The sequence below is a fragment of the Danio rerio genome, chromosome 1 (genome assembly GCF_049306965.1).
Source record: "Danio rerio strain Tuebingen ecotype United States chromosome 1, GRCz12tu, whole genome shotgun sequence".
Lineage (NCBI taxonomy): Eukaryota > Metazoa > Chordata > Actinopteri > Cypriniformes > Danionidae > Danio > Danio rerio.
In genome coordinates this window covers 24,268,780-24,295,720 of record NC_133176.1, presented here as the reverse complement: position 1 = coordinate 24,295,720, position 26,941 = coordinate 24,268,780, and the positions used below count along the sequence as shown (strand labels likewise).

Here is a 26,941-nt window from a genome sequence, read left to right as displayed (position 1 = left end):
TTGAATCATATATTCTGCTTTAAAAAAAAGTGTTTTCTGTGCCGGAACGCTGTCTTTGTTCTGCTAATTTGCCAGTTTAGCCAATTATATTTCAGCACCCCTGGTTGCCTTGGTGGAAAACTTCATAGACTAAAGCTGTTTTATTCATTCATTTATTTATTCATTCATTCATTCATTCAAAAAAGCTCTGAAAGCATGCATCTATGACCGAAATGCGAACTCTGGTGGACAGTAGCAGACTCTAAAATGAGACGCAGATTCCACATGAGGAGTTCCACATGAGGTTATTAAATAGCAAATATAAATACAAATATTACGAACGTTAACATTAGGTGAGCAGGTTACATTGTAACCCCGTGTCCTAACAACACCCTATGTGATGAGATACGCAGTGAAGCATTTTTGGCTGTTACACAGACGCAACACGACAGAAATTAAATACAGCTATTCAGAAGCACAAAATATGCAATCACTCACAAAATGGTAAGGTTTATAATCTAATGAATACATATTAATCCTCTTAAACACTATTAAATGTAGATGCTGAATCATGTGTTTAGTTCTATAGTTCAATTTCAAATGGTTTATTTTATTTTCAAGATCGGAGGTATCAATCTGCTGCTGCTTTCAGTAGTATGGCTATAAATGTCATAAAATGGCATTCAAATTTACATTTAAAGGGTTATGAAATGCTAAAACACATTTTTTGAGCTGTTGACAGTCATATGTGTCCCATATTCTGCTAAAAACACTATTAGGACACATATTTCACTAAAAAGTGAAAATTGGTTGTTTTTGCAGTATTTCAAGCAAATTCGTTCTTCTGGTTTGAAACGAATTTTTGAAGCTGTGTCACGGCAATAAGATCTTAGCATGTATTCCAGCGTGTAGACTGGCTGTCAGTACCTGGGAGTACTTTCTGACGTTTCTGAGTGTGCTGCATTCATTCATGAGTAAGACTTGGTTTAAACCAATCGCCCTCTATTGTGTATGCGGTGCAACTTCATTAATATGCACGATAGCTTCGAAGACTGTAGCTGATACAGTGTTCAGACGGCAGAGAGAGACACCATGTTGTGTTGCCAAAACAAGCGGGAGAAGAAGAATTGTTTGGAGATGCGAGTCGTCAGTGATGCTTTTATTATTTGCTTTGTGAAGGTTTTGTTTCATTTTCCCGCTATGAGAGTGCAGCTGGACTCATGTGTGGATAACAGTGCATGCGACGCTCGACAGAAATACGTGTCTAAGGAACATTTTTTACTCGAGAGCTTTTCTCACCTGGGAATCCGGATTTGTTGCACGTCTCCCTTTAATAAAGACACAGCTCCAGTTGGTGTTGATTGTCTTATCTCTACAGATTTGGTGAGTGAGCGACCAGTGGTCTTTGTTTATTCAGATGGCAAAGTTAGTTGGTATGTTCAGCAGTTCTCTTTCAGTGTTTAAAGAAAGACCTTAGTCAAATGATTTCTTATTTACTAAAGTTTACAGTACGTTAATATCACTACAATATTATAGGCTGAAAGATTTGCTGTAAACGCTGCTGCTCTCCAACTTGCAAGTTAAACACCGCAGTCAAACTTTTACCGTTGTGGAGGATTTTCGCTGCACTTTGTGACAGAAATAACACACATGGCTTTCTGACGCTACCTACAGAGTGCATCATCACAGTTTCCAACAAACGCGGAGTTTTTTTTCTCTCATTCGCCGTGTGGTATGAAACATTGAATTAAAAATACACGCTAAGAGCAGTTCCTCGAATTAAATATCTAGTTTGTCACGAGGGGAATAAATTAAATTCCTGAATGGAAGAGCCAAACAAAGTCCACCATTTAATAATTTGTCAAATAATTCTATTACATCCATTATATCCATGTAAACACAGTCACTGTCTTTCTCCCCTACGCCTGTGTTTGTTTAGCCTCTGTGAAAATCAGTTTGTGCTCAAATCGAAACTCCCATTTTTATGCAAATCTGTATGCAATTTCCCTCCCCCGACACTCCCCCCTAAACAGACTTTTTCCAAACTAGAGGTGTGAAAACACCCTGTTGAATAAGGCACACAAGGTGTACCTGAGGTGATTATTGTCATAGTTTTCTGTTGTTCACCTGTATGAAATAGAAGCCGTTTCTAATATATCAATTTGAGGTGTTGATGAGAACAAAAACTCCTTTTTTACACGGAGAATCCTTCTTTCGGGTGCCTTTGCTTTTGTTTATTTGCTTTGTTATTTTGTTTGTTACTTGCTCCTGTCCTCAATCTGGCAACCTGCACTTGCGTTTATTTTGATCCAGGAGCGCGCTACCTATTTCAACCACTGGGTTTCAAAATTACATACTGCACCTTTTAAGTAACATAAAATAATACAGCCTTAGTGTAATGTTCCAGCCTCTGGAATCTTAAAGGCATAGTTCATCCAAAAATTACACTTCTGTTGTGCACTTCTGATCATTTCCTTATCCTTTCTGGTTCAAAACCTACTTGAGTTTTTTCCTCTTCTGTTGAGCCAGAGAGAGTTGTTAAATCGGAAGCCCAAAATTTTCCATCATCATGTGATTCATGTAGACCTAAAATTAGATAACATTAAATCTTTCGAAAGTACATAATCAGCCATCTTCAGCTGTAACTTGGCTGTGAGAGCTAATTTCTGATAACTATTGAGATGCTTCATGAGAAGGCAGTGCTGTTGATGAAATGTTCCATTTGGAGTCTACAGAGTTGTCGCAACTTGTGTTCAACAGAACAAAGAAATTTATGATGGATTAAATGATAATGTCATTGTCAATTGTAGCTGAACTACTCTTTTAATGGTTTTATTTTAGCATGTAAGAATTGAGATATTACAAATATTTTGATGTTTTTGACAAATCAAACATGAGCTGAAAGCAGAGACAAATAGACTCTGCAACCCAGCAGGTGGGAATGCGGGAAAGAACCAGTTCCCCCTACTGAAACTTGACTTCAACCACCCCAACTCACACATTTGGTCATTTTAAAGTCTGAATGTTCTAAATTAACCCAAGTGACTTTATCTATCATGTTTGATATCATTTGAAATGTCTCATTGCGACTGATACAATGGTCTCATTCTCTCAGAAATAGACAATCAAAACAATAAATATATAACTTCAGGCACCTTTTGAACCATTGTGAAGGGTGTGACTTTCCTACAGGCAGCACTAAATGCAAATGCCTTTTGTTATGCACACACCCCTTTCCTTGAGGGGATTCTTGGATTACTTAAGTTAAGGTTTGAGAAATGTTCGACGCGATTCTGCTTACCCAGATCAGCCCGTAACATGGAGCTTACGCTCCATGTTATGTTTAATTTAAAGTCAGGTATGCATCTTTTCATCTTGGATTTATCTTTGATAATTTGATGTTTTGAATTGATCGTTTATGAATTGACTGATTGAATTGGTATAATACATTTACCTGACTAATAAATTGTTATGTTTGAACATATTTCGCTCACTCTGTAATTATTAGTAGTAGATTACGCTGTATCCTTGTTTCCGCACTTCTTGCGTCAGGTCAGTAGAAGGACTAGAATCCAGTTGAGATGGAGCATTGGGCACACAAATTGTGTTTTAGGGATCCGACTGACTCTTGATACTGATTCAAGTGTACTTAGGTGAAAAGGCCGTTAACTTCCGTCTAGGACAACAAGGAGTTGCACGGCTATCCTAGATTGGGTACCCGACCTTTGTTTGAAGGTAATATTATTCTAAATTAAGTTCATATGGGAAACCATGGGCTTGTTGAAAACCAAAGTTATTATAGAGTCCAGTAGTCGGGTACATTTATAATAATGCCCTAACCTCTAATTAGAAATGATATTGTCTTAACTCAAGGGTGTACATCTAAGCGGGACTAACTAAAGTATTTTAGAACGAGCGCGCTGGTAGCGGCCATCTAAAAGTATTAGTCAATTACCTCTGTTTAATATTCAAGACTGACCAGATTGTGACCGTGAGGGCCGCCTTCGGCCGAGGCGATTTCTCTGAGCGACATGAGCACCCGAATGAACGGATGTGATAGTTACTAGTGAAGATAAAAGGTTCAAACATTTATCTAAATTACATATTGATATAATCTTCTTAATGCTTTATAATTGGAAAAAGATGACCACCAGGACAGGATAAAATATTAATTAAGAAAATATTTGACCTAATAAATTCAGAAGTTTCGGGTACTCTTATTTGTGGGGGGGACTGGAACGTACAGTTGCATCCTACCCTTGACTCTTCAAATCCAACAAAGAAGACAAATTCTGAATCACTGTTTGTTAAGAGGATGCTAAAGGCCGCAGGCCTGTTTGATATATGGAGGGAACTCCACCCATCTAGTAGACAGTTCACTTTCTTCTCCCATCCTCACAAGGTTTACTCTAGGGTTGACTATTTTTTCATGTATCACTCAGAGAGGCACAGAATTATAGACTGTGAAATAGGAGTTAAAGATGTTTCGGATCATGCGGGACTGTATTTGAGACTCCATCTTGATGTTCAACCCAAAAACACTATTTGGAGACTAAATACTAGTTTTCTGAATGATCGCCAATGTAAAGAATACATTAAAAAAGAAATTAAGGACTACATTGAGTTTAATAATAATGAGGATATGTCACCATGTGTTATATGGGACGCTGCCAAAGCAGTGCTGAGAGGAAAGCTCATAAAGTGGGCATCGAGGAAAAAAAAGAAAAACAGATGTTAATGAATGTCTTAACAAATAAATTAAAGGTACTGGAACAGAAACATATTGAATTAAATAAACCTGAATTACTAGATGAAATAAAAATAATAAAACAACAAGTAAATAAGATTCTTGACAAACAAGTGGAGATTAAACTCAAATATGTTAAACAAAACTATTATGAGAGCGGTCCCAGAGCTAAAAGAATGTTAGCTTGGAGACTTCGTAAACAACAAACAGAAAGGTCAATTTTTAAAATCAAGGATCCTGAAACCAATGTAATGTGTTACAAACCAGAAGAAATATCACAATCTTTTAAAAATTACTATAAGAAACTATACTGTCAGCCAGAAGCGGCAGACCCCTCAATTATAAAAAGTTTTTTAGAATCTCTAGATTTACCATCAGTAGGAGTGAAACAAAACAAATCGGTAACACAAGAAATTACAGAAACAGAAATTGATAACGCAATATCAAACTTAAAAACAAACAAAGTACCGGGAGGAGATGGATACCCAGCAGAGTGGTATAAAACCTTTAAGGAATTTCTAAAACCTATGCTTCTAAAATGTTTTAACCATATTCTTAGGGGAGGGGGAACCCCAGTGTCCTGGAAACAAGCTATTATATCCGTAATACCAAAGACTGGAAAAGATAGGACAGAATGCGGCTCATACAGACCTATTTCAGTTTTAAATATAGATTACAGAATATACGCATCAATATTAGCAAAAAGATTAGAGAATATAGTTCCTGAACTAATTGATACTGACCAAACAGGATTTGTTAAAAATAGGCAGACACACGATAATGTAAGACGTGCTTTATTTTTACTTGAGAACATGAGTAAAAATAATTACAAATCTTTGGCAATAAGCCTTGATGCTGAAAAAGCTTTCGATTCGGTGCGATGGGAATATTTGTACCTGGTGCTGGAACGCTTTGGCTTTAATAAAGAAGTTATAGGAAGTCTTAAACCATTATATCATTTACCAACAGCCCAGATTAAAATAAATGGTAACGTCTACAGCTCAATTACACTGGAACGGGGATGTCGTCAGGGATACCCCTTAAGTCCCACACTTTTTGCTCTATTCATAGAGCCATTAGCTCAGGCTATCAGAGAACATACGGAAATTTTAGGCATTCCAATGGAAAAAACAGAACATAAAATATGCCTGTATGCAGATGACGTCCTTGTGACTATTTCCAACCCAGATTCTAGTTTACCTAAACTTATGTCTTGCCTTGAACAATTTGGTTGGTATTCGGGATATAAACTAAATTTACACAAAACTCAATGCCTTTCTTTTAATTATTTACCACAGGAAAACATACGTAATAAATATAATTTTAAGTGGAAAACAAAGAATATTAAATATCTAGGGATTAATATACCTAAGAATTTGACTAAAATGTATACAACTAATTATGGCCCTATGACAAAGGAGATAAAAACAGACCTGGATAGTTGGACACCCCTACCTTTAAGTTTATGTAACCGAATAGAAATTATAAAGATGAATGTTCTGCCGCGACTGCTGTTTCTTTTCCAATCTCTACCTATTGAAATACCAAAAAAACAATTTAATGATTGGAATCAAATGATTTCGAGATTTATATGGAAGAATCTGAAACCCAGAGTGAGACTTAAAACACTACAATTAACAAAGGAAAGGGGAGGACTGTCCCTTCCGTGTTTGGAGGATTATTATAAAGCGGCACAACTAAAACACCTAGTCAGCTGGTGTATAGATGATTATGATGCAAAATGGAAAGAAATAGAATTTAATCAGTTGGACTTTCCCCTTCCTTGTTCATTAGGGGACAAAAGGACTTTGACTATGCACTCCAACAAATTAAGCACTTGGACATTGGTTCCTCTTAATATTTGGTTTAAAGAGTGCAAAACCCTAAAGTTGGAGAGACATGCACAGCTGTTAAGATGGGTGGCATATGATAGAGACTTTAAACCCTCTCAGATGGACGCACGGTTTAAACAATGGATTTGGAACGGCATTACTTCATACTGTACAATCTCATCCAAGACAGATTTAGATAGCTTTCAAAGTCTAATTGATAGATATAACTTAGAGAAACAGGATTTCTATAGATATTTACAGCTTAGAACTCACTTCAATAAAAACATTAAAAATAAGGAGGGAAGTGACCTGAGTCTCATTAACATTTTTGTTGCTGCATATAAAGGTAGTATTCATAAGAAACTAGTATCAAGAATATATGCATACATACAGTCTGCCAAGTCTCTCTCTACCTTATATGTTAAAGAGAAATGGGAGAAGGAGGCGAACATATTTCTGTCAGAAGAAGATTGGACAAATATTTGTAAAACTCAACATACTACCTCTAGTTCTGGTCAATGGAGAGAATTCTCATGGAAAAATATGATTAGATTCTTTATTACTCCAAAAAGGAAATACTCACAGAATGGTAACTTAGATTCTGCACGTTGCTGGAGACGATGTAACAATTTTATGGCTGATTATTATCATATATTCTGGAATTGTCCAGCAATCCAATCTTATTGGTTAATGGTGGTCACTGAAATTGAATCAATACTGGGTTTTGAGATTGATCATAGCTTTGGTACTATATATTTAGGAAACATACAAACCGATTTTAATGCACAAGACAAATACCTTCTCAAAATACTATTAGTTGCTAGTAAAAAAGCAATAACCAAGAAATGGTTGGAAGAGATTCCACCAACAAAGGATGAGTGGATAACAATTGTAGATAATATGTTTGAAATGGAGAAACTCACCTTTTCTTTAAGACTAAACATGGATAAATGCTATAAAAATTGGTCAAAATGGTTTATATATAAGAATATAGAAAATATATAATTTGCTAGGAAATGCTTTGCAATGAGTGCGAACCCCCCTCCTCCCCTTATTTATATTTATTTATATTTTTTATTAGTTTTTTTTTTTCTTTTTCAATATATGTACATATATATGTATATTATATATGTGAAATATTTTGTTTGGACCGCACATTACAGATTGTAAAAGACTGAATCATATGGACTTGAAGGAAACTATGTTGGTGTTTATGCTTATAACACAGTAACTTTTACTGACGGGTTAGGGTGGGGGCTGATGGGAGAGTAACCTGTACTATGAAAACGACTGTATAAGAAGAATGTAATAATTGTATGTGATGCCTCTGGTGATCTGTTTGTTCCGTTATGTTAAAACGAATAAAAAACAAAAGTTTAAAAAAAAATAATAATTGGAAAAAGATAAAACTAAAGATAAATATATTAATATTCTAAACCACCTCGTACTAAAATTGGAGTCAGATATGATTTACATTTAAGGTAAATCAACATTGTGCACTGGAAAGACCGAACAGGCATTGAACCTTCATCCACCAGTGGACACCGGCATTGGACCAACAGGGTGGACCCTACAAGCATTACATATATACCTTTGTAGTTTGTATTATTTTTTGGATATGTTAAGGGGTGTTTCTTGTTAAAATATTTTTTTAAAATAAACTTTGTTGTTTATTTATACATTTTTTCTAATGTGTTACAATTGCTTTAGACTTTATTTTGAACATGTCAAGATAACTGCAATAACACTAATTAAAAAACTAAAACAATATAAAAACAATAGTAACTTCTAGGTGTATCAAAAAGGAGTACAAAGTTATTTAATCCTATTCTCTGCTCTACATTATAACAAATAACAATACACGACAATAAGTACTAATCAGTAACAGTCATCATATATGTCTATATAAGGTTTATTTTGCAATTTTAAGGTTAAATTGTTACAATGTAATTGCACAAATAAGTAGCCTACTGAGTGATATTTATTAACTACTTATAGTTATTACTATTGACTTTACTGCTATTAAATTTAGTGTTTTTGCTTGTAATTATGCACAATGTTAAATTTTATGTTAAAATAGGTTATAAGCAATTTATATAGTAATATCTTTCCATCAAGCATGTTGTCATTTCTCAGCTTCAGTAGTTTATTGTTGTTCCTTTTCTCACTATATAATAGTGAGAAAAGAACAACAAACTACTGAAGCTGTGTGTGTGTATAATGTATTAAAAATTATTATTTTGCCTGTAACTGTGCATGTACTATTCCTATATAAGCACTACATTATTTATCTTCACCTAAATTATCACTATCAAAAAAAAAACTATTGAAATCCTGTCACCCTATTTTAGTTGTTTTTAGTTTTTGCTCACTAAAATACATCTGAAACTTAAAAGCTCCTGTCACAATTTATTGTAATCATATGTAAAATATAGACTCCTTTTTGTTTCAAAATATAGTCACTTAGAAAAGATCCAAAAGTGATTGCATCTCAAAACTTCATTGAATATTAATATATCTAATAAGACAATTACATATGAGAAACATAGCTAAATGATGCCAAATATGGACATAAAATGCATATATTTACAAAGTATATATGACAAAATGCATACGGTATGTAAAAGTTTTCCTAAAAGAATGCTCTCTTATTAATTCACAAATGACCTAATATACAAGATGTCGGAAACAGTTTCTTGTGTCTTTTACTATTAGTGTGCATTCAATAAGACGTTCAGTAGTGGACATGTTGTAAAGCATATCTGTGTCCACAGCATCCCTCCCCTTCAGCTGCTGATCTTCATTTCCTCCTGCAGTTTCTGGAAAGCCTCTGCCATGAGGTTGCATGAGGGCTTGTGCTTGGGCCAGTGTTTCACCTGACACTCCCTACAGCCAAAAATCACACCAACAGAATTATTAATCAAATGAACTACCCAAACATTTGACATATTTGCGTTTTTCTTTTCTTCTTTTGAAGATATTCACAAAAATCTTGGAAAAAAAGCCACTGACTTCCACATTTTTTTGCTGTATGGATGTCAATGGCTACTTTTCCCCAACATTCTTCATGATATATCTTATATTGTTTGTGTTCGACAAAAGGGAGAAATTAATAAACAGTTTGACCCAATTGAGTCTGAGAAAATGTACATTTTTAGGAGAATTACCTCTTTACCAACAAACAAAGCAAACAATTGTATTACCAGTAATAATTACCAGTAATGTTTTAAAAGTGTTTTGGTCCCTTTCCTACAAAAAAAATACTTATATTTAATGAATTAAAACAACACAATTTTTTTTTTTGTTCAATCTACTTAAATTTGTAAAAATATTTAAGCTAGCTTAATAGATTTGAGTTGGGTCAACATGACAGATTTGTGTGGAAGCCAGCGTTTTTACAGTGAATCTTTGAACTTTTCTGGACTGCTGCTGTATATGGAGGATGAGGGAGCTCTCACATTTCATCGAAAATATCTTTATTTGTGTTCTGAAGATCAATGAAAGTCTCAGGGGTTTGGAACAACATAAGGGTGAGTAATTAACAGATTTTTTTTTTTTTTTTTTTTGAGTAAGTGAGTGAATTAATTACTTAAAGAACTGATTAGTAGGGCGTGACAAGACCTCGCGAGGTCTGACTGGTCGGCACAAATAGCCTTCCAGCAGTGCATCAACAAGTCCGTTTGAGCGCTTATTAATGGAAAAGCAGCAAGAAAAGTGGTTCGTAACAAAACATCGTTGGGCTACAAGTAAGAACTGTTTACGTCAGGTGCTGAGGGAGGGGCTACTCTGACCAACACAATAAACAAAAACTCGAAGCAGAAAATGTTTCGAGCACCATATATAAATAGTAACGGAACATAATGCTGAACACATTGGCATTCTAAAAAGTTCTAAAAAGTGTGCTAATAATAAACCACATTACTCTCCTTTATATACTCCTTCTGTGCAAATTACGGCACTGTGAATAAACAAGTTATTATTGCTTGAAATCTCCATCTCTATAAACTATAGTTGGCTGCATGATCACATCGTATTCACTGGGTTTGAATGCCAAGGTTGTTTGGTGGGAAAGAGGGGGGTATAGAGCTACTTTGCTTCAGGCATCGCAAGGTCAAGTCCCAATCCCATCCGCTTTCTCTCCAACTTTGCTTCCACTCTACAAACTGTCATATCCCAAGATTCCCAACAAAGGGGGGAAAAAAAACGTGTACAAGATTCGGTGTAGTAAACTACCAAAATGTTGTGCTTGGAGAAATAAGTAAAGATGTTTTTAGAGTTTCAAGAGAGCACAGCTTTCTCTGGCTGATCTATCCTACTAGGCTCTATGTACTGGACATTATTAGTTTGGAATACATAATATACGGAGCCAGTAAAAAAACTACAATTTTGGTTAAATATGAGAGACTGTATCATATATGTTTAAATCCTGGTTTTGTACCTATTATTATAGTATTATTGTGTTTATTTTATTTTACTTTTTTGGAGGGTGGAACTCGGGCTTTGTTCAAAATCAAAACATTCAATAATAAAAGGAATAAAAAAGGGAGAACACTGCTTAGATTATAGTTAATTATTGCTGTTACTGATTGCACTTAAAATGATTTGTGTTATTGTTTATTTTTATGTATAATCGTAGTATTTGCCTGCCAGCTGAGTTTGTGGGAAAACATTCTGTGTTTATATGTTTACTGATTAGTTGGCATTTAAAGGCATATTTCAATCAAAATGTATTTACTAGACCGGTTCCAGTGCTACTTTCTTTAAGAATTAAGAGTTTTAAGAAAATGCTAAAGTCCATACATATAATGGCAGCAAAAAGTGACCAACAATAAGGTTTTAGCAATGCTGGAGAAGTATCAAAAATGGTCCTATTCATGCCACACATAGCGTTTTTGGGGCTATATGGTTTTAAATAAGATCCCAAGATTTATACAAAATTAATTTTACAAATTATTATTTATTAAAAATCTTGGTCTTGATCATTTCATGCAATATTCTCACTCTAAGTCTCCCAGAAAAAGCACATGACTGCACCTTTTAAATTAAACAAGCTTAATAAAAAATTGAGTCCCACTTCCTAGAAACTCCACAGTATTTGTGCCATTTCTTCACTAAGCTGAATATCTCTGAACTGTACATGAGTATTAAGCGATTTTGGACGAAGGTTTACAGTCAAAGCCAGTATTTCCATATAATTCATTTGATTTAGTAAATTAATATATGTTTTTTTTTCTGGTCGGAAAAAGCATATAAAAACAAACTTGTTTTGTTATAACAATTAATATTTTGAGTAAACAATATCTTCAAATGGGCACAGTCTGAATGTTTTTGTCAGAAAGCACAATACCTGTTGCAGTACCACTCTCCCTGACAGCGGGAGCAGCGTTTCACACCCGTTCTTCCACAGGCTCCACATTTAGGTTTGTCTGGGATTAGATTCTCCATCACATCCAGATTATACGTTTGAGCCAACCTGATCAGAAGGCCTCATGTCAACATTTATTCAGTATATATGCCAACTGTCAGACTGAGATTTGAATAACTCCTCATCCAGATATACATCAAATCTTACCTGCTAGCCTGTTCTCTCAGTTCACTTTCAGAGGGGTTAAAAACATTCGTCACTTGGTATTTGGCAATGGCTTTCCACTTCTTGTCATTCTCCATTACAATATTATTCCATATTTCTGGCAGCTAAATGATAAAAAACATGCTTCATTTTTGATGATTTTGACGATTTTTTATTGGGGTAGATGGCCAATTGAATATTACCATCTACTGTGTCTTTTAAAAATTAGGGGAGGGGAAGAAAGTATTTTATGCTCCCACAATTTAAACACAAAATTGTAAAAAAAAAAAAAAAAAATTTAAATGTAAACATGATGTCAAAGAAAACAGTTGTGCTGGATATATTCACAGTCATGTAAAAAAAAATTAGGACACCCTATGAAAGCCTGGGTATTTTGTAAGGTTTTATAATACGGATATTATATTGTTATTAAATCTGAATTTTAACAATACTGAAAGATTAAGGTAACATAAGTAAACCATTTAAACTGAAAACTTTTATTTAAATTTAAGATTTAATTCTACAAAAATGCATATTCTGAGGAAAAGGTTAGGACACCTCACATTTAGGGCCCTATCATACACCCGGTGCAATGTGGCGCAAGGCGCGACGTAATAGTTTTTTTTCAAGTTTCAGCTTGGCGCAAGAGTCGTTTTGAGGCGTTGCGCTACCCTGTTTAAATAGCAAATGCATTTGGGCTCATATGTGCACCCATAAGCCCCTTTCACACAGTGATACCGGTAAATATCTGGAAAATTTCCGGAACGACTTTACCGGTATATTCAAAAAAGCACTGTTCACACAGGCGAGGACGTTACGGAAATTTTCCGGAAAAGAGCATTCACACATCCATTCCAAAATACCGGTAAATTCTGACATCATTCACCAACAAATGAGCTTTAAACGGCTGCGCTTGTATTTGTAAACATTTGACTAAATTACAAACTCTGTGGATGATCAATATTGTGAACAACTTTCGCTGGATCACTTTCGCATGTCGAGATGTTCATAATATGTGCGTGTGCAGGGCAGGCGCTCACAGGCTGTTTCACAGGCACACGCAAAGCTTGAAGGTAAACAAACAACGGCTTATCATAAGCATCTCATCGATGATTATTTACACAGTTGGCATTAAGAAGAACATATAAACGTGATCTGACTAACTTCTAGCAGCTAAATGTGTCTGGAAAAATATTCAAAGGCTTTTATTCTCACAAACCGCGCGGACGTAAATGCGTCTGACTGTTGTGATTGGCTAAAGCAGACGTCTCACGTCAGCACGTTCTAGACGTGCACACGCTTATTACGGCAATCTTCCTTCTGCATTCACACAGCGCAGCATTCCGGCAAATTGGCGGTAATGTTACAACTTCCCTTTCCGGAAAATAGCCAGAATGAATTTACAGGTATTTTCAAAAAGGACCTGTTCACACATACAACCTTTCCGGAAAATTGCCGGCAATTTTCCGTAAAGGTCTGTATGTGTGAAAGGGGCTATTGGCGTTCTGGTCTAAAAACGAAGGCGCTCTGAGGCGCACTGCTGGCGCGTTGCTATTTTGAGAAACTATAAGAGATTTTGCAATAAACCAAAACAAACCCGGTCTAAACTCCAGCGCAGAGTTGCGCCTCGCTTACACATTGCTTAATACACACAAGAGGTAGAGCAATACGCAAATATCTTTACATTTGAAAAAAATTAAAATATTAAGGATATATATAGGATATAATAAGAATATATATATTATATAAATATAAAGGATTAAATAATTACAAAACGTATTATTTTCTAGCCTACATAAATATGAAAAACCACTGCTTTTATGCCTTTTTCATCTCGGGAGGCTTTTTCAGTTCATTCATAACAATTTGCTTTTGTATAATTTTATTATTATTAGCAGTATTATTTAATATATCCATATTTATATTTGTTTTATTAAAACAGCTTAGATTTGTCCACCTGCAGGTTTTAGACCATAAGGAGCACAGCATGTGTTTTAGGATATAACTTTTTGAGCACACTTCGTTATTATTGTTCATTTATTCGTTTGCTGGAAATTAGAACTGAATTTAGAAATAGTTTTGAAACAAATTTTTGCGCTTAACAAACAAAATTAATTATTTATAGGCTAACTGATGTCTGTGTGTAAAGGTTTCCCTATCCACAAGAGCGAAAGTGAAAGCAGATCATTTATACCATTTCTTGCACAGTAGATGCTCTGTTTAACTGTTATCTTGCTTGTGAAATGCTCAGTTTTTCCACTTACACTTACTTTACGTCATGTAAATAGCAAATGCGCTTATGGCACGATGCAACTCACTCTTAAAGGGAATGGGAGATAAGACTCTGATTGGTTTATTTTCAAAACACACCAATAACTCAGGTGGCAGTCTTTGTACTTTTATTTCGGAATGCCGATTGCATAAGTTTAATATTTATGCATTTTTTTTACTTTATATATATATATATATATATATATATATATATATATATATATATATATATATATATATATATATATATATATATATAGTTAAAAATATATAATTACTATTTTACCAAGTGTATATAACTACTGTAAGACAATGTCAGCATTTGGTACATACTTTTAGTATTACCTTTGCTTGAACTGACCCGATCTAATCCTGTTTATGAAATGAACCTGCACCCAATCAGGCTTGAGCTACCAGAACTGTTGCTATGACAGCAAGTCTCAGATGAGTTTTGAAGAAATAAACGATCCTAAATCGTGTCAAATCATCAATATCCAAATCCAGCTAACTGAGTAATCCACGTACGAAGAACAGACCCCTGGTCAGATCACCATCACAGAATCCACCATGAATTCTATGGTGTATCAGAGAGTGCTTGAGGAACACATGAGACCATCTGTCTGAAAATTAAAGCTGAAACAAACTGCAACATGACAATGACCCAAAACATACCAGTAAATCAAGCAAAAACTGGCGTAAAACTAAAAAATGCAGAGTCCTGGAATGGCCAAGTCAAAGCCCAGATCATAATCCTGTTGAGATGCTGTGGGGTGATTTGAAATGAGCTGTACATGGAAGAAACTCCTCAAACATCTCACAGCTAAAAGAATTCTGCATTAAAGAGTGTGCTACACTTTCCTCAGACCGATGTCAGAGACTAGTAGATGGCTAATAGAAACGCCTCACAGCAGTTATTTCACCCAAAGGGGTAACACTAGTTATTCAGGGGTGGAGTTTCCTAACTTTTTTCCTCAGAACATGCATTTTTGAAAAATTACATTTACAGAAGTTCTTAAATTCTTTTTTGTCAGTTATAATTGTTTTGGTATGTTACCATAATCTTTCTTGAGAATATATATATATAGATATACTCTTAAAAAAACTATATAGTGTACAAGACATACAGTTGACAGCCTATGAAAATTTACTAATCCCAAGTGTACATATATGTGTTTGTAGAATACCTGCTCCAAGATGAGATCTTTTTTAGGAGCCACTGGATCTGTGAGAGCAAGTTGACTGAGGAAATGCTTGAGATCAAGTAAGTTTGGTAACTGATCTATCACAACATCTGTCAGAAACCCACGAAGCTGCATGCAGACAGAGAAAAAAATCATACAGTAATTATCTTTGACATTGAATAAATCAGAATTAGAGGAACAGACTGTATGTTTAGGTTATGAGTAAATCAAACTCAGCGTTGAATAATGCAGATTTATCCCCTCTTCAGATATTTAATGTCTGAATCAAAATCAAAATGTAAGTTTTATATACCAACTTGATACACTACAGGAACCCTTATTGAAAAGCAAATATTTAAAGTCTTACTTTTAAGAGTTGTGTTTTATTGAAGCTGTTGAAATCATATTTCCGCTGGCAGTCTGGTTTGAGCATCAGGTTTAGTAAAGCTATCCACACCTGGCCATCATGTTTACTCAGCTTCAGCTGATCTTCAGGGAGGACGGCTCTCCATTTGCCCTCTGTGTATTTCTCCTGTGTACCTATGTAGAGAAAAAAAGACTTCCAGCAGTCAATCCTACCTTAGCAACTGTTGCTGTGCATCATATTATAAGCTTTTGCTCTTTTCTAATGTAGGTCTATGAAAGTGTTATGGATTTAAAGTGCCTGTGAAATTAAAATAATTTTTTAGATGTTAAAAAAGTACAAGTATTAGTATGAGTATGTCAGTTTTAGTCAAGCTTGTGTGCTCCAAAACAGTGACAAAGACATTTAGAAGATTTAAACATCCAAAGTTTGAAGTTTGTGACTGCTTTTCATTTGATGCACTTAAGCTCAACCACTCTCACTGGCAGAGCTGATTTAAAAGGGGAGGAGCTACTCTATGTCCCACCCTGTATTCATGTTTTAGTTAATACTGTCAAACATTAAATATAAAAATGCACATTTCAAACCTTTCATAGGCCTTTAAGTAGACTGTACTTCAAGCCTACAACTATGTATGCTTTTACATAGTTGACTATATGATTTTGAGATTACAATTTTTAAACAAATGACAACTAAAAAAAGATGAAAACATTTACTACTGTTCAAGAAGGCAACACAATGCATTAAATGATATTTGATTTTTAGCAAACTCTTTTATGCTTCCCAAACTAAAGTGTTTTTGTAATATGTAGTAAAACACCTTTTAACGGTTCCATGAAATTAAAATAACGTTTTTTGGATGTTGGTATCAGTATTGTATGTTTTAAGGATATCTATAAGTGTGCTCCAAAACAGTGACAAAATTTGCATTTACAAGATATAAAACTGATAAAAAACATGTAAAACTTATGGTTTGTCACTTCCACCTAAATGGATCAACGGTTTTATTCACGTCACCAAATAATTCAGTTTCTCATCAAATAACCAATAACCAATCAAATGGCCCCTTCAACTTTTTATTGGCTTCTCATTTGATGTACTTGAGCTCTCATTGGCAGAGCGGTAAAACAACAAAACGCCATTGGCTGTTTTTTAAAAAGGAGAAGAGCTACGCTATGTCCTTCCCTCTCTCCGTGTTTCAGTTGAGATTATGTCAAACATCGACTAAAAATGCATATTTCAAAGCAGTGCACGGGACCTATAAATGCATGTAATAAACCTGAATCACAGTTTTTATGAATACAACCTACATCTTTAAATAAATTATTTACTTATTTTATATTTAATTTTAATAAATTTATATTTAATTAATTCATTTTAAATTTTAAATTTATTCTATATTTAAATGTGTTGTTGAGTAGATTAACACAATCTTGTTCATATATCTGATCTTCATATACTGTATCTATTTTCTAAGTTATAATGATTCACATTACAGCTGGTTTGAGTGGTTCATGGTTTATTACATATTAAGCAAGAAAAATACCTATGAGAAAATGAATGTGAAAAATACTTCCACAACCAGCACTGCTGAAAAAACTTTTATTCAGGTTTCTGGATGAAATAGAAAAAAAACTGCTTTAAAAAAATATCTGCTTTAAATACATCTAACCTCTTTTCCAGGGGCAATTTTCCACCAGCTGAACCAGCACACATGGCATATTATGAGTGCACAGCATCCGCGAGAGCACACTCAAACTCAAACTACAATAAAAGAGGAGATTTCAGTGCTGATTAAAAGGCAGCATATGAATTTAGACTGTTTTACATGGGATTGTATTTTTGTGTGTCTCTTTAAATAACCAGTTGCTGTGATACCTCTCAACGTGATCAGTAATGTAGCACAGGACTGACAGAGCCTTGATAGAGATTTCAAACTCTAACATATCACTTTGCTTTTGCAGATCCTGCAACAGAAAGTAAAAAGGTTCTGGTAAATCTAATGTAAATTACAATTATGGTAATGAGTTTAAGTTCCATTTGCTGTGGGCAAATGCTTTCCAAAGCTCGCAGCAAATAAAGGGGGCATGGCTAAACACATTTTGCCAAGCCTTCAAACTGACCTCATCAGAAAATAATTTTTTGAGTGGATTAACTTGCACAGACTCATCATTCACCTTAAAACTAGCAATGTGCCCTCAAAAAATAGACACTGTAAAATCTGATTTTAAGTATAGTTTAAAAACAAAGCAATTTAATTGATGAATAGACCATTAAATCATTGGACACAGATTAATTCAGGAAGTAAACGAATGCTAAACAGCAAAACAGTAAGCAAAATAGAAAAAAAACGACAATCTTGTGTCTAAAACTGAACTCAGTCAGTAATAACTTTTTTTTATAAATGTTCTTATCACAGTTGCAATCTAAATCGATTATTTATCTAAATCATATTATATAAAACCATACAGTAATATTTTTGCATTTATAACTTGAGGTTTAAAGGGAAGTCTAACTGCATTCTTGTAGGCTTCAACACTTCAGGATGAAGTGAATGTTTTTGGACTCTAAATGTGTGTGCGTGTTTTTTTTTTTTTTGACACACAATAATCATTAATGTTAGCTCAAACATTGTTAAACCAACAACTACAATAGTATTTTAGACAAAAAATATTGCACACCCTTAAATTGTTGTGATTCTCAAATAGCTAGATGCTCGTTTTGAAAAAAATGAGTAAAAGTAAATGTAAAAGACTGGAGTAAGTTTTAACTTTTAATAAGCATTCCTATTCAATGAGATTAGAAAAATCAAAACACATCAATAAAGTGTTGTTTACCTGTACAGATGCCGTGCCTGAAATCTGTGTGTGTGTGATTCTGTCCTGAGTTGAAATTTCTCCAGATACAGAGCGTCCCACTAGCAGTGTGAGTTTGCGATGACAGTAATCCACTAAGTCAAGAACACAATCACCAGCAGCTTCACTGGACTCCTGCATGTGCAAAAATCACATACCATGATCTAATAAAATGCACATTCCCATACATATAAAAACCTGTGTGTCGTTGCTTACTTTGTGGTACATAATCGTCTCCAGCAGGTTTATAATGGTAGCTTCATGATGAATCTGAAATTAGGAGAAAATGTAATGACCCAAGGAGCCTGAATGATTTCTATTTTTCTAAATCAGAGCTTGGTATGCTTTGGAAATTTATAAGCTGAGTCTGCTCACCACCATGTACAGAAGAAATGTGCTCTTTGGGTTAAAGTCCTGGAGTTTGCAAATTTTAGGAAACACTTTATGTTTCCATACTTCGGTAAGTATCATGGCATGTACCAGTGTGGGAATCTGGAAAAAGGTCAAAAACAACAGCAGCTTTAACTCACTTCACTTTGTCATTTCTGTTTCTTATTTTTTAAAAACATACAGGTGAGAAATGTGGAAAGATGTGCTACTGTGAAAGGTGACTGATGATCTGGTGATCAAACATTTTCATTTTTACACGAAACATTATCAATTTTAACTTCAGAAGAGTTGGTGGAATAATCCAGATAATCCAGATTTTCAATCACAACAAATGAAAACTTTTTCTGAATGAATAAATAATATTAATAATAATTCTCTGAAAGACAATATTTTATTTGAAATTAGAAATAAATGTTCTCAGACTTTTATGAATTACATCAAATATTAACATCTTACTCAAACTGATAACTAGGTTCACAATGAATCTGCGAATGCATCCATCATTGAGTCTATTTATTTACTTGTGTAAATGTGTTCAAATTTATATTTATTCAGTTTTTAAATTAATTTTCAGTACTGACTACTATGAAAATGTTTATATGATTTATTTACAATACACTTTGCAAAGTAATATTTTCTGTCTTTTAGTAGATCTATAATATGAGAGACTTGCTTTGTTGACCAAATAAGTGGATCTAATTAGATTTGTCTTGTAAACATTAAATCAAAGTTAAAAACAGATAATTTTTTAATATATTAAGCTTGTAGTTACAATACTCCTAAAATCATTCCGCAAAAATCCACACATTTTTTACAAAATTCAGCTAAAAAATAGCAAAAATGTCCACAGATACTGTCTAGCCCTACTGAAAACTACAAAATCCAGTAAAAAACTGAGAAGTTGTCTATTTTTTAATAATTAAATAATGTAAAAAAGAAAATACCAAAAAATCTAAATAAATGTAATCTTTAATTGCAGTACATGTATTAAAAGTAAGAACATGACAAACATAACAATTTTTTTTCTCCCCCATACATTTGGTCATAAATATTAGTATACCTAATCTCTGAGTACAATTCCTCTGAATCAAGTAAGTAGCGTTAACATTATACTTCAAGATTACATTAAATTATTATTATTATCATGAAAATGATCACGCCAGTTTCCCTGTATCGAAACTGACCAACAACAACAACAACAAAAAATTTAATTTAATTTACCTTTACAAATCAATTGGTGGAATAATCCAGATTTTCTATCACAACAAATGTAAACATTTTCTGAAAGAATTAAATGAACAATATTATTAATAATTATTTGAAATACAATATTTTATTTGAAAAAAGGAATACATTTTCTCAGACTTCTATAAACTACATCAAATAATAAAATCTAACTCAAACCGATAATAAATCCAGAAAAACTGGATTGTGGTCTCTTAGTTTTTAATAAATAAATAAATAAATTAATTAATTAATTAATTAATAATGTACAATATTTTAACCATAAGATAAATCTAACCTTTGTTTGCAGGACTTGTATTAAAAGTATGAACAAGGCAAGCATATTTTTTTTCTCCACAATACATTTTGGTCATAAATATTAGTAACGTTATACCTGAGTACAATTTCTCTCTATCAAGTGAGTAACAACATTATAATCCCATTAAAGTTTACATACAATTACTGCTATCATGAAAATATCATGATATTCCCTGTATAGAAACTGACCGACAAAACAAAATCATATTTAATTTACCTTTCCGAGAGAAACGAAAAGGTCTTTAATGAATTCCTCCTGATTGGCGCTGGCGTTCAGAATAGCTTGCATATTCAGCTTCTCAATAAATTCATGCTGGCGAAACCATCTTTACAAAAATAAATAAATAAATAAACACACACACACAACATTGGCTATGCATGACAACGATGGCATGGCTATACTAGTTTTGGATTAGATTACGTGTTCTTATTTTACCGATCCTTGACTTATAATGTTATATTCTCGTAATTTACCTCGGGCTTCCGATATCGCGCAATGACATCTTTTCCAGGCTTTGAATGTATCCTTCAGCTTCTTCGTGTAGAAGTACTGAATCCATCGCTTCAGAATGTTTTCTACAGAAACCTAAACTAGCAGCTTTTCAAACACACTCTATTATACTTCTATTAGGGGATATCATCTTCCGTTTCGTCACTATGGTTACAGGTACACTGAGTGCGGAAGTGACGGAGTGGGGGAAAATTTGATCCCCCTTAAAAGATTATTCTTCTAACAAGAAAGCTGTAAAAATGTCCTCCTAAAGCTAAGTTGTTTATTTTCTTGCTTTCTGACGCTTCACATATTGTCATTTGTTATCAAATTAGTAATAATAGTTTAAATGTGGTCATATCATTGACCCATGAACATTCCCTGATTGTTATCAAACTATTTCATAACTGTAACAAGGGGCAATTCAGTCATAACTTAATGTTAAAACAGCTGTCATAACATTATTTATCAATATGTGACTCTTTTTGGATTCTTGGAAGCTATAGAAATTAAAAATATGTAAAACAGGAAATACTTTGCGACCATTGTTTTTGTTTAATTACATTCCTTAAAATAGTCTATACAAAACTGTAAAAGAAGGCTTTACATATTTATTGTGTACAGTCTAGCAAGGATAACATTCGTAAACCAAAAATTGAAAAGGCACACTAAAATGTACAGTAATTCATGGAATCTTTGAAAAAAAAAAAATCAAATGCAAATGACTAACCAAAAGGATTATCATGCAGACATTTTTGTGTATTTCCTCTTATGTACATCATCAGTTGTTCTTGACAAATTAGAAGGAATTTAATTTGTTCTGTTTTGTTTGTATGCATACATTTGTTTGTTTGTATGTTATGTTTTTAGTCATTATTTTTTTATATCTAAATAGCTGTCTTTATAAGTACATAATTTTTTTACATGTGTTCTTAAGTAAACTACATGTTTTTGTAATGTAGGCTACTTGTAAGGTACTTCAGCAATATAAAAACAAAACAAGCATTTTCACAAACATAATAAATGCAACATACTCTGAATATTATATAAAAATGCAAATGTCATAAATAATCTTGTAAACAAATCATAAATAATATTGTGCTATCTTTTAATAATGTTATTAACTATTAATTAGTTGTTAGCTTTTTAAGTAGTAATGTGAACATAAAATAAAACATATTTAAAATAAAATAAAAGAATAAATAAATAAACAAAAGATTTTAAAATCATGAAATTATTGTAAATATTTAGATTAGCGCACACATGTGATAACCCAGCACTTTCATTTTTATTTAAAGTCATGTCTATTGTCATTTTGGTGGGAAAAATAAGCTGATGTGTAGAATGGAAACACACACACACACACACACACACACACAAACATAGTCAATATGTTCTGTACAATATGAGAGTATAATATGATACAGTGTTTGTGAGTGCCACACATCCATGAAAACAAACACAAAAAAGCAAAAAACATATATGCTTCAACTCTTACTTTTATTACCGTGTTTTTATTTCCATGGCTAATTTTTTTTATAGCTAATCTTTGCTGAAGCTACAGTTTTTCACAATCATTTTGACACAAATATCAGAACCCTGGTGTCAGTTTTCAAAACTCTAAACACACAATTCACAACTATTGACAAAATTGCACATTTTTGCAAAACTCTTAACTCTTTTTTTCTTTTAAATGTTTGGATACAGTATGCATAAGTCAAAGATACTGTGTTCATTAAACTAAAAGGAACTGTTGCGTTACTCTTGATGCATAACTTCATGGAAACTGATGTACAATGTTAAATATTTAGATGATGAAAGTTTCAGGATAGATTGAATGACATCAGTTATGACAGAAGATGACCCAACTGCACTACATTATCTATAGATTTCACCCTTTTTCCATATTAATGGTTTATCTGTACCATGTACCACTGTTACAGACAATGCTTTCATTTTTGACATTACTGTATGCAAGAAAGCCCAATCACAGCAGACCAATGTCATGATGGAAACACAGATACCAAACAGAAATCTTATATATATATATATATATATATATATATATATATATATATATATATATATATATATATATATATATATATATATATATATATATATATAGAAATATATGCAAATTACATACTGTAGGTGGCATACTAGTTTATATTTGGAATTTACACGTCTAAAATATGTTATACATGTTAAAATAATGCAAAAATTAGGATTTTTTCTCAACACTTAGAATTACAAATATGTACATATATGTTACGTAAATATATTACCTATAATTTAGATAGGTGTCCATTTATTGCTGTATAACACACAAAAACAGATGTATTTCAATTTATAAATGCCAATGAAACCTGTATCATATATTTTAAACAGCAATTTTGATTGTTAATGATTCTTTATTAAACAGATGTATATCTTGTGTCCTGGTGATCTAAAGTAATGTTCCTGTAGTATTTGTATGATAAAAATATTATATAATCTAATGGGCCTGCAAATGCAAGTCTTCTCTAAAGAAATAAAGCAAAGTAAGATGTAAAAAAAACTGTGAAAGCAGACAGCCATGTTCATCAACTATCTTTGTTTAAAAACAGAAAATTTCCCCTGACTCCCCATAAACAACATTAATGTAAACATTACATGCCAACCACACTGGTCGAAAGCAAAGCTGACAAAAGATAAATGGGTTCCAGGTGAATTATTTTCCTTGTCCCTCCTCTAAAACGTCTTTCACATCAGTAGTCAATAGCCCACTTTATGTTAGACTATGATGACCAATATGACCATGAAGGTTCCACCAGTGTAACCACACGCATTTTCCTCCCTCAAGCCATCAACAAACACTCAGAAGAGAAAACCAACCACACTAAACACACAAATGCCAGCATAATCTCATCACAATTCAGAACTGTTTCAGGTCTTATGTTATGGTGAATTTTATCATAATATATATGAACACTTATTTGTGTTTCTACATATTTTGCTTATGCTTTAGACGTACAGTTATGGACTTGTATAGGTTCAAGTTATTTAATTGGAATTCACCATGTCTAGATTTTCTCATGGATACACTTGGGCCATGAATACTAACTTAGACTAACCCTTAGAAACTGAAAAAAAACTCTCTCAGGTCTTTTCCAGTCATATTTACACCTTTTATATTTAAGTCTACTTTGTAATGCTCTGAGTTAACATTAAATTATAATTGTTATTATTATAAAAATTGGTACCGCCATTTCCCAATTAAGAAACTGCCTGATCTTTTTATTCCTCCTGATTTGTTTAGTCTTTCAGAGTACCTTGCATATTCAGTTACTCAATAAATTCAAAACATTGCAGATGGATGAGGATAATAAAATGCCAGTTACACTACTTTAGATGTACGTGTATTTTCTCATGAGATCAAGTTTTAGCCAAACCTAAACTACTCTTTTATTTTTTACACCCATTTTTTTCTCTTTAAATCACATACATACTGACTCAATCTAAAGTAAATTGCTCACACAAACACACACTTCTCTAAACATTCCTACAATTAGTTCATTCAGGAGCTCCAGACTGGAGACCAGAGGCCCCCCGGTCTGGGATGTGTACCTTACTCAATGACCCCTTTGTGGGGCTAGTATTTATAAAGCCAGACTGCACCTCCAACACCTCCTCAGTCCATTACACCTTCGCCATGAGATCCATATGCAGCTGTGCTTTCCTTTTGGTCTGCTTCATCTGGGCCACAGACGCACAGAACAGCAGTAACCACATCGAAATCACCCAACACAGCCGGCCCCAGCCACAGCCGAAAGCAAACCTCTGGGATGAGCCTATTCGCTTCAACACCAAAGCCAAAGACACCTGCACTATGGTGATCTCCAGCCAGACCAACACCACTAAGCTGCGTGTCTCCTGCAAGAGCAAGGGCAAGTCGTACTGGTGTGATTTCCTGGGCAAACCCAACCTCTGCAAGTCATATAACAACAACCCTCGCCACTACTTCACTCAGATCATGTGGGACTTGAGGAAGCTCCACAACGCCTGCCAGGGGTCGAGGGTTTACAAGCCACAGATGTGCCGCTCTGCTTCCGATGAGGTCCAAATGGTGTTCCACAATTCTTGGCCTAAAAACTCGGTCCCAAAACCTACTCAGGCTTCTCAGAACCAGCAAAAGCACCAGCAGCAGGTTAAGTCCAGCGTCCCCCCTACCAAACCTCCCACCAAGCAGCAGCTTAAACCCCAACAGCCGGCTAAAGCTGCTTCTAAACCAGCCAAGACTGGGGCTTCCAAACCTGCTTCACCTCGAAAACCTGTAAAGGCCATCACAGTGAGACCCACCGTGGCGGAGGAGAGTCAATCAGTCAAGATGGCTGAGGAATACTGCTGGAAGAGCCTGCAGGGCGTCTGCGCGTACTTCATCAGCTGGTTCCAGAGTTAAAACATCACTACAACTGGTAAGCACATCGCTTTTAGTGAATAAAAGAATCAGTCAATGCTTGTAAAGTTGTATGCGGAAACTAAATCGTGTATAAGAAGAGCTTACAATTGTTGGAGTGTATACAATAAAATAAATTAGCCGGCAGCTAACTAAATCACGGGTATTTCATGTAAAATTCCTAGAATTGTTAATGGGATAGTTCACCCAAATTAAAAAACACTCAGCACGTCTCTGCCTCAAATAGCTCCTTTTTCTTTTATTCTGTTGAACACTAGAACACATATTTTGAAGAAAGCTGAAAACCTGTAAGCATTGATTTTAGTAGAAGGAAAAACAAACAAGGCAATGGTTTTGTTTAACAGAAGAGTTGAAACAAGTGAAGGGTGAGTAAATGATGACAGAATTTTCAGTTTTGGGTGAACTATGCCTTAATTGTTGTCTTGTGGAGTCATGTGATTGACAGTTTTTGGTATGAAAAGTTGCAACTGTAAGATGTGGAAAAAAACGGAAAGAGTTATAGCCTCAAAGCAAATTCAATCAAACATCAATTGCTGCGTAATTGCTGTTTAACTAAATAAAATTAATCACTGTACCTCTGTTTAATCTTTTACTTCTTTCTTTTCTCTTCCCTACAGGTTACCAGTGACCTAGATTGCCTCGCTGAGATTTCTACAGGGACTCTACAGTGCGTGTGCGTTATGTGTGTGTTTGTGTTTGTGTGTGTGTGTGTGTGTGTGTGTGTGTGTGTGTGTGTGTGTGTGTGTGTGTGAGTGTGTGTGTGTGTGTGTGTGTATGTGTGTGTGTGTGTGTGTGTGTGTGTGTGTGTGTGTGTGTGTGTGTGTGTGTGTGTGTGTGTGTGTGTGTGTGTGCGCGTGTGTAAGAATGTCGTTATGACTGCACCAGTGTGTCTGTGTGTTTTTTTTTTAATGTGAGTCATCATACAGTATGTGCCAAGTGAAAATAAGAATGAAAGAAAGAAACTTTGTAACATGTTGTTTAATAAAAAGATATTTCATAATTGTCTGTGTATATGGTGTCTGAACAATTTTTTTTTCTATTTTATATTTAGACAATAAAGAAAGAATAAAGAAAGAATTGATGCATATTTAATTGCACACAACAGTCCTCCTCAATTTTTAAAATTACACTTTTTAAAAATACAATTTTTAGAATGAAACCTATTTTCAAAATAGCCTAAATATTTCATAAAGCAAACTTTATTTTCTAAATTAATTATTATTAATTAATTTAAAATCTGGAGCTAATACATATTTCTGATA

The 26,941-nt window shown here is 34.0% G+C and overlaps 2 protein-coding genes across 4 annotated transcripts; one reads left to right on the top strand and one right to left on the bottom strand.

The window, feature by feature from the left end:
* Window positions 1-8,269: 8,269 nt before the first annotated feature.
* zmynd10 (zinc finger, MYND-type containing 10) lies at window positions 8,270-21,403 on the bottom strand. 2 transcript variants are annotated; one of them, XM_073922579.1, is made up of 12 exons: window positions 21,205-21,403; window positions 20,948-21,056; window positions 19,174-19,290; window positions 19,015-19,068; window positions 18,781-18,933; window positions 17,822-17,910; window positions 17,616-17,707; window positions 15,947-16,119; window positions 15,583-15,708; window positions 12,131-12,252; window positions 11,874-12,031; window positions 8,270-9,487 (listed from the first exon to the last, which is right to left on the bottom strand). In XM_073922579.1, exons 1-11 carry the CDS (start codon window positions 21,288-21,290, stop codon window positions 11,890-11,892), a joined length of 1,263 nt encoding a protein of 420 aa, XP_073778680.1. In that variant the 5' UTR covers window positions 21,291-21,403; the 3' UTR covers window positions 8,270-9,487; window positions 11,874-11,889.
* A 48-nt stretch (window positions 21,404-21,451) lies between these two features.
* Window positions 21,452-26,679, top strand: fgfbp2b (fibroblast growth factor binding protein 2b). 2 transcript variants are annotated; one of them, NM_001089526.1, is given in 4 exon segments: window positions 21,452-21,488; window positions 24,721-25,677; window positions 26,297-26,376; window positions 26,465-26,679. In NM_001089526.1, a coding segment is annotated over 1 exon segment (840 nt). In that variant the 5' UTR covers window positions 21,452-21,488; window positions 24,721-24,821; the 3' UTR covers window positions 25,662-25,677; window positions 26,297-26,376; window positions 26,465-26,679.
* Window positions 26,680-26,941: the final 262 nt, after the last annotated feature.